At 51.5% G+C, this 8,645-nt stretch overlaps 2 protein-coding genes across 2 annotated transcripts; one reads left to right on the forward strand and one right to left on the reverse strand.

The window, feature by feature from the left end:
• Positions 1-551: 551 nt before the first annotated feature.
• Positions 552-2,962, forward strand: LOC6597178 (gamma-tubulin complex component 2 homolog). The gene has a single exon (XM_002022320.2). It carries the CDS (start codon positions 552-554, stop codon positions 2,634-2,636), a length of 2,085 nt encoding a protein of 694 aa, XP_002022356.1. The 3' UTR covers positions 2,637-2,962.
• A 1,512-nt stretch (positions 2,963-4,474) lies between these two features.
• On the reverse strand, positions 4,475-8,303 carry LOC6597177 (WD repeat-containing protein 63). Its single transcript, XM_002022319.2, has 6 exons — positions 8,013-8,303; positions 7,285-7,949; positions 7,057-7,222; positions 5,708-6,993; positions 5,264-5,642; positions 4,475-5,205 (listed from the first exon to the last, which is right to left on the reverse strand). Exons 1-6 carry the CDS (start codon positions 8,258-8,260, stop codon positions 4,533-4,535), a joined length of 3,417 nt encoding a protein of 1,138 aa, XP_002022355.1. The 5' UTR covers positions 8,261-8,303; the 3' UTR covers positions 4,475-4,532.
• Between the last annotated feature and the right edge of the window lie 342 nt (positions 8,304-8,645).

Below are 8,645 nucleotides of genomic sequence, written 5' to 3' on the forward strand. Positions count from 1 at the left end.
GGTGGTGGTTAAAATGGATGTTTGTAACGTCCAGAAGGAATCTTTTTCGACCCCATAAATTATACATATATATTCTTGATCAGCATCAATACCCGAGTCGATTGAGACCGGTCTGTCTGTCCGTCCCTATCAGCGCCTAGTGCTCAAAGACTATAAGAGCTAGAGCAACGAAATTATATATCCGGACTTCTGTGATATGATACTGTTACAAGAATATTTCAAAACTTCGCCCCACCCACTTCCTCCCCCACAAAAGGCGAAAATCTGTGGAATCCACAATATTAAAGATACGAGAAAATCATAGAGAATGACCATATCTATCTATATAATGACTAAGTATCGGGTATAAATGTAGAGTTGACTTAAAGATGCCCTTATTTTCAATACATCTGAAATTCAGATTCTGAATGTAAGGATCTGTGTAGCTTTTCTATAAATATCATTCTACTTTTTGTAGTGAAACGAAGTAAGTTTTCATTATATCCCTGACTTGTCACTGACTTGTATCACTATCTAACGCCAGACGATAGACTTACGTTTATATATTGATAATGGATTCCGTCAATCTGAATAAAAGCTTTAAAGAGACCGTACGTCTGGTCCTCAGCAAAGAGGAGCTGGAGAAGGAGGGGCGAAAGATCCATGAGGTTAGGAGCATTCCCAAGTCGGATTTGTGGACCTTTGAGAGTGTGGGTGGCTTCTTTATGCCCACAGAGGAAATTTCCAAGTTGCCACTGGATCGCCAGGAGCAGCTGCTGATTCGCAACCTCATCTACGCCTTCTCGGGCGTACCCTCGTCGCACATAAAGCCGGAAGCGACCATCAAACAAATCGCAACGATGCAGCAATCGGGCCTGCCCAATGTGCGCTTTAAGATCGATGAGGGGTTCAACAGTACCATTAGAACGCTGGGCAACTATTTGCTGCCCTTGGTCGGCCACTTCATCAGTGTCCAGAACTTCATTGAGACCACTAACATGACTCCAAGAAGCGGACGCACCAGTCTGGCCCTGGCCGCCGCCTTGAACGACAAAATGCAGCAGTACTACGACCTGCAGGCGACGATGGAGACGGAGATGCAGCAACGGAAGCTCTTTTTAAAGGATCTGGTGCGGCAGCTTCGTCCCTGGGTCGGCATCCTGAAGGTGTTTAGCTCGATGGTCACCAGTGCCCGCGGCAAGAAAACCAGCGCCCAGATTCTCAGCGATATGAATGAGATCTATGAGAAGCTGAAGCCAAGCGATCTGGAGCTGAAGGAGCTTTTGGAAAAGATCCTGAACTCCGTCAGCAGCGTCTACATGAAGATCGTACAACTGTGGACCCAAAAAGGCATCATCTACGACTTGCAGCACGAGTTCTTTGTCGAGGACTCGGAGCGCTCCAATTCCATGAGCAGCACCCTCCTGGCCCCGGAACAGTGCTGTCACGCCTACTGGGAGAATCGCTACACCCTGCTGCCGGAGCGCCTGCCAGATTTCCTGAACCCCCTGGCTGCGGAGATATTCCATGCCGGCAAGTACCTCAACATCCTGCGGCAGTGCAACGTGAAGCTGACGCTTATGCAGACTCCACTCAACTACAATCCCAAGGAACAGAGCCATGTGGAGATCATTCGGAGCAGCTACGAACTGCCGGGCAAGAAGCTGCTGGATTACCTGAAAACGGAGCACCACCTGGAGTGGCATCTGGGCAATCTGCACGGCTACTTCCTGCTTCAGAACCAGGAATTCGCGGAGGCACTGCTGGCCAACTACCAGGAGCATATGCAGAGAGGCGTGGACCGCATGATTCCGGAGACGCTGCAGAGTCTGCTCATGGAGACGCTGCAGATAATCGACGATCCCTTCAAGGACCTGATGCGCTGCCAGCTAAAGGACCGCGATGTGGCCTCCCAGCTGCAGAAGCTGGTGAACCGCGAACATGGAGAGGCGGACAAAAACGAGGGGAACACCAGCAACACCACCAGCGACGACGATGGAGATCCTTTCGGTAGGTTCACTCTCTACGGCTACGAGGCCTTTGCCCTGCGCTACGAGCCCAAGTGGCCGCTCAGCTTCGTCCTTCACTCGGAGCCCCTGCAGAAAATGCAACTTCTGCAGCGCGTTATCTTGTTTCTGCGCTACGTGCAGCGTCAGTTGCAGGCCCTGTGGCAAGCCCCGCCCGAGGGCACTATCCCCATCTCGCAGAGCACTCGCTCCGAAGCCCTGCGCCAACGCATGCTGGGCATCATGATCAACCTGGAGCAGTACATCACGCAGGACATTGCGGAGCCGCGCTGGGAGATGCTCATCGTAGTGGCGGACAAGGCCCAGCACATCGACGATCTGGTCGAGCGGCTCTCCATCACCCTGGAGGAGTGTCTGCGCCTGGGCCTCCTCTCGGGAGCCATTGCCTTTGTGCGCTCCCTATTCACGCTCGGCCAGGTGTGCCTCAACTTCAGCAGCTTCGCCGAGACCCCGCTGTGTGACGAGCAGGCCTTCGACGACGGCGTGGCCGAGTACGAAACTGAGTTTGGCAGCCTCCTGAAAAGCATCCTGGATCTGGTGCGGGAGCTGGCCAACTCCACCAGCAGCACCGCAGAGGATGAGCGTGAGTCCTGTCAGCAGTTGCTGCTACGCCTGGAGGCCTACAATTAGCGTTTTGTTTCTCGTTCCCAATTTATTTTCGTTTCGTTTAATGTTTTCTTTACGGACCACAGAAGCATGTCACACCAGCACTCCATGATCTGTTGGTCAATCTCCGCACCAACCCTTGCCAAATTATCCGTCCAACCAAATTTGTAATGTGCGCCCAAACCCAAAACCCATTGAAAACGAAACCGAACCATAGGCACCCTATGATGTTCACACTAAATTCTCCCAATTGTTCGGCTATTATGATCTCACTTTTGGTCTTATACAAAAACCTATGTCACTTTTTAGACTGCCTGTAATTTCAATAAATTGTCCGTAAAGATAAATATCCGTAGATTTAGTATCTGCCTAAATTTACGGATATACAAATATAACTATTAGCAAGTGGCATTTATAATTTATTTTATATACAATTTTTATAGGCTGCTAGGATTTTCCTGAGTTTAAGGGAGAGCATTGCATCAAAGACTATACAATTACAAAGATAATGATACTGTACGACTGTTTCTGCCGACTTTGGCTATAACTTTCGACTCCCCCCTTTGATTTCCTTCTCCAAATTAGTATAACGTTTATTCCTAAGTATATTTCTTTATGAATTTGGGTTTATGTCCAACTTAGAAACTCGAAGCATTTAATCTACATGATCTTTAGCTACAGTTTAGAGCAAAGGAACCCCCATATTCTAAGGGGTCCAGCAGAGTCCTAGTGTAAACACAGCACAATACTCGGCACCTGCAATGCGAGTGCACTTTTGGATCGCTTTTGGCCCCATTGTTCGCCGGCTGCCGCTCACAATGGGCGTGAATAATCGATATATGTGTGGTGTGGTGTGTGGTTAATTCCTGGGCAGTCGCGGCGCACACCGGCGGCTGCTTATGCCTCGTCACGGTGGGGGCACGGCAAGTAGGGGGCGCGTGCAACGAAATGCAGCGATTTGCATAGGATCGTAAATAATTTTAAATGGCGGTAAACAGATTTTGATGCAGTCTCCGCGGCACTGCCTGCCGACTGTCTGTCTGCCTGCCAATTTGAATTCAAAGGCCAATTGTTATGTAAATGCACCTTGCCTCAGTTGCAGACGCACGCAATGCGAGGCAAGCCGAGCTGCATGAAATTTGTAATAATAAATAAAAGGAAAAATGCGAAATGCGAAATGCGAACCAACGTACCATCGAGAGAGTCTGTCCAGAAATCACTTAATACTTATCGCTTTAAGGACAACAGGTGGTCCAGGTCCAGGTCCAGGTCTCGGTCCCGAGCCCCAGCCACAGCCACAGTCGCGGCTATAGCCAAGACCGATGATGATGCAACAGTTTGTGGCCAATAATAATGCACTCGAAATTATGGTAAAGTTCAGATACATTGCTTCCGAAATGTATATGATTATCTGCTTGCGAAAATGATGGACTGCCCGCAGTCCATTTGCCTTTTACTCCACTTGTACGGATACTCCAATCCGCTCCACTCCCCTCCACCACCCGATCAGAGGTTTAGCCAGAGAGCCAGGCTACACTTATGTGTCTGGTGGTACGATGACCAGTCGTGGGAAATCCACCAGCGAATGCGCCACCGCTGATGATGGGGTACATGAATGGGGGGCAGGTTCATTAAACCCATGGCACGCCCTGCAGATGACTTCATTTGTGTGTTGCGGCTAGAAATGCCATAAACTTGAACCCTCCTCAGCCAGCAGTTGGTTTATAAAGCGGAAGCGCGGCTTCAGGGTTCACTAGGCCCCCGAATTTTACGAGACTTTTGGCAAAACAAACAAAAGCCAATCAAGCGAGACGGCAGAGGTTCAGGGTTCATCAGTTGGCTAAGTGAAGGTTAACTAAGAGAACATTTATTAACATTTTGGAATTATTATAATACTTCTGGTAAGCAAAAGGAAGATCGTTACACATCGTCCGATTGATGACTTTTCGATAGAGTATCCGCGTTGGACAGCATTGCATCAATAGTATCCGATGGAATATCACTTGGACGTTCAAGTGGTTCATCACTCGGACGCCCCGATTCCGGGCGCGTGGTGTACAGGAACTCATAGCCAAAGTTGCACTCGTAGATCTCCATGTTCTTGACCTTCTCCTGGTACCAGAGCAGCCGTTCAGTGTTGCCGCCCAGGGCCTGATCGAGCAGCTTGCGACGCTGACGGCCCCGCTCCAGGAACTCTATGTAGTCGATGGGCTTGAATTCGTTGAACATGTTAAGGATCTCTAAGGAGTTCTCGCACACCCGCTCATACGATTCGGCCATCTCCATTTCGCGCTTGATGCGCTCCTGGATCATCTCGCTGCGCTGCATGTCTGGCACTTCGGCGGGCAGGATGCGGGAACGGATCGTGTTGATCTCGCTGTCCAGCGTGGATAGAAGCTTCACATGCGACTCCTTCTTGGCTGCCTCGTAGCTTAGTTGCTCCTTCTGCAGGGCCGTCTCGCGGGCCAGCTTCTCGGGATCCATCTGTTTGCGCGACATCAGGATGGTCATCATGCGGTTGAGATTCAGCTCGTCCCAGAGGACAGCCATGCGCTCGTTGTAGGCCAATCCCTGGGTTGGTTTGCTGTTGTCACTGCAGGGGGATTCAGTTGAGGGGCAAAGGACATTATGGACCATTATGTCGTACTCACGCGTTTTCCTCTTCATCTTCCGCCTGTCGTTTGCGGGTGTTCAGCTGCTCCTCCCGCTCGATGCGCTCCATCTCCTTGCGCGTCTCCTCCTCGGCCTCGCGCTTCGCCTCGATGATGTCCTTGTTGAGCTCGTAGTACTTCTGCTCCCACGCCTGTATTCCAGTCTTGCGACGTTCCTCCTTGAGCACATAGTTCATCAGCTTCTGCAGTTCGTTGTCCAGGGGCACATCGAAGCTGTGCGGCAGCTTCACCATTCGAATGCTGCTGTTGTAGTCCCCGATGCCGAGGATCTTGTAGGGCAGCGAGGGTCGGTGCTCGGTGATGCCAGTGATAATGCCGCCGCCCAGGATCTCGATCAGACAGGCATCATCGTCGCGAGCTTGGGGATTGTTTCGCTTTTGTAAAACCCTCGCAATAAACCCCTCGAGAAAGAGATCAGCTTACCCAGAATATCCCACGCCTCGAGTATCCCATCCATGCGGGTTATATAGAGGACGGCGGGCCGTGTCTCGCTCCAGGCAACGGCTGTGAGATCGCAGGGTCGCTTCCGCCAGAAGATCGCCGAATGGGGATAGTCCTCCTTCCACAAGGCGAACACATTGCGCCCGATGGAGACGAAGAGCTCCGGATAAAAGGGATTCTTGCGGACAGACACCACGGGACCATCATGCACCATCGCAAATTGCACCGAACAGTTGACAATCTCCTTGGGATCGGAGTCCGCGTACATGCCCAGCCATTCGACGCGACTAATGTGCCCATAGAACGTGGACAGGATCATGGTCTGCCTTAGGGTTGGCGGATTCTTGGGCACCAGCGTAGTGGGATAATTGGCAGGGCTCTCCATGATCATCTTGGGCGGTGGAGTGCGAATCGAGAACACCGAGCTGTCCGCTATGATCCCCGTCAGTGGTTCATTGAAGTACAGATTGTAGGTGGGCTTCACCGTCTGCGACTTGATGGCCGACTCGCTCTGGGTCAGCTCCTTGGGCAGCAGACGTGTCCGCATTTTGTCCTTGTCCTGCTTGGAGCTCGGGTCCAGATTCCAGAAGCTGACGGTGCCATCAAAGGCGCAGGTAACGAAGAACTTGTGCTGAACGCGTGTGTCCGGATCGGTGTACACCTTGCCAAAGTTGTTCATGTAAAACTGATTGCCCAGCCAATAGAATCCAGTGATGGCGCCCTTGGGAGAGTTCTCCAGCGGCGAGATGGTGGCCGGGGCAACTATCACATCCTCGTCCAGATCTATGGTCCAATTGAGAAAGTCCCCGATCATTGTGCGGTATTTGGCCTGGGCGGCCGACAGGTATTCCTCCTCATCCAAGCGTTCACAACGTCCCTGCAGATCCCATATGACCACCTGTCCGTTCTTGCAGCCGCCCAGCAGTAGATCCCCATTGAAGGGACAGAAGGCCAGTGACGTCGTCTCGATTGGCGCCTCAAACTCCAGCTTGTAGTTCAGATTATCAGCAAAGCTCCACAGCAGCACGGGATTCGGCTGGAGGACCGCCTGCTGCACCCAGTCCACCTGATTGGTGGCCAGCTTGACGGTGGCCGGTGTACTGAAGGCATACGACACAGCGATCAGTCCGGAGAGGCGCGGGTACCAGTCGTGGCCAGCCACAAAGCGCTTGTTGCTCTTCGAGATGTTGGCAAAGCAGATGAACTCCTGAAGGTACTGATTGGTGTACTGCACCACCTGCTTGTTCGATATGAGCATATAGTCATCGCTAAAAAGCATAAGATGATTCTATAGATGGGTAAAGAAGAGAGATCTGTGAGGATTTACCCACCGATAGCTGTCGATCCGGTTGAAGTCGAGTGTGTTGAGCAGCAGCTTGATTTGCTCGGACATTTCGAGTGGCGGCTTCACCGGCACCTCCTGAACTTCTGCAGGACTTATGGGCTTCGGCAGCTTACCCTCTTCCTCCTCCACATCGGTGTCGTCCAGCTCGAGATCTGGTGGCAGCACAGAGATTATCAAATCGAAGTTGAAGAGAGATGAAAAGCGATGCACTTGCCGCTTTCATCGATCTCGTAGAGATACTGCGACCAGGCGTTCGAGGGAAATGTGGGATTCGTCTGCTGCTCGCGATGGATGAGCGCCGGGGCGGACTGAACGGCGACGGTAATCCGACGACGGGTGACATTTTCGAACTTAATGTTCTCGTTGGGCAGCAGCTCGATGACGCCGTCGCGCACATCTCGCGCCATGCGGTAGTCGAAGGCCACGTGTTTGGGCTCCTGGATGGGGTACACGCTCTGGATCTCGACGTCAATGGGCTCGTCCTTGAAGTGCTCTACCAGGACGATCATCTCGTTCTCGGTGCCCTGGCTCACCCAGCGGCGGGGCTTCTTGCGCAGGCGCCGCTGCATCCGCCAGCGCTCAAAGGCCTCCATGTTCTGAATGATGCCCATGGCCGTCTTGGTATCCTTGGGGCTGGAAAAGAAGATGAAGGGATCGCCCTCCGGTGGGTCCTCCACGGACTCAGTGAGTAAGGGACAGAAGCCGATCAGCACGTAGTTTTCCTGGTTGAAGTTCTTGAACAGCTTCATCAGATCCATCACGTTCTCCAGCTCCTCGAACAGAATGTCCCGCAGATCCTTGTACTTAACCTGCTTCCAGGGGAACTCCTGCGTGACATTGACACCCACTTCAATATGCATGCCCTTCTGAACGTTCTCTCTGCGAAAAGGAAGGGATTGAGTGAGCGGATGGGGTGAGCGCATTAATCATCTTTCGACTCACGAGACCATGACCTTCTGGCAGCTGGGCAGCGAGAGGAGCGTGCGCCAGGACTCGTGGATGTTGTACAGCTGGCGTAGATCGCTCACTACCTCCTCATCGGAGTCGGGCTCTATGAACTTCTTGAGATATGGCGCTTTGGGCTTTGCCGTGAGGGGCGCCTCCACTATGCTCCCCGGTGCACCCCCCTCCGGGTCCGGGGGTGTCATGCCCCCCTCTATATCCACTTCGGTTCCAGAACCAGTCTCCATTATCAAATGCTGTCGAAAGTGCTCGTTCACACCGATTTGTTTTTGGCTCCAATGTTTTCTCTACTGACAAATATAAACTGAAAACCCAGATACTGTTATGGCAATACGATGTGTACTACTGGGGCATGCGCAGGGTAGGCGGTGTGTCTGCACTGAGAGAAAATTTTTTCAAAATTTGACAAAAGCTGGAAAAGAGGTAATTTTGCCTAGAAATTGGATCATTGCATCATTACCATTTTTAGTTTCTGTATAGTCACAAAAAAAATAACAAAAGTGTTCCTGGGACTGCCTTTTTTACCCTCTCCCAGTGCGGCTTAGCAATTAAGGGTGGGTTTTTATATCAGACATGTACCCAAGGAGAGCGGATCCTTCCTTCTATCTTTCT

This window comes from Drosophila persimilis, unplaced genomic scaffold (assembly GCF_003286085.1).
Source record: "Drosophila persimilis strain 14011-0111.01,24,50 unplaced genomic scaffold, DperRS2 tig00000431-arrow-pilon, whole genome shotgun sequence".
In the NCBI taxonomy this organism is placed as follows: Eukaryota; Metazoa; Arthropoda; class Insecta; order Diptera; family Drosophilidae; genus Drosophila; species Drosophila persimilis.

Excerpts from the sequence above, each read along its gene's own strand:
- LOC6597178 (XM_002022320.2), top strand. The coding sequence starts at position 552 with ATGGATTCCGTCAATCTGAATAAAAGCTTTAAAGAGACCGTACGTCTG.
- LOC6597177 (XM_002022319.2), bottom strand. The coding sequence starts at position 8,260 with ATGGAGACTGGTTCTGGAACCGAAGTGGATATAGAGGGGGGCATGACA. Across the intron at positions 7,950-8,012 it reads TGCCAGAAGGTCATGGTCTC|AGAGAACGTTCAGAAGGGCA; the intron begins GTGAGTCGAAAG and ends TCCTTTTCGCAG. Across the intron at positions 6,994-7,056 it reads AACCGGATCGACAGCTATCG|CGATGACTATATGCTCATAT; the intron begins GTGGGTAAATCC and ends TATGCTTTTTAG.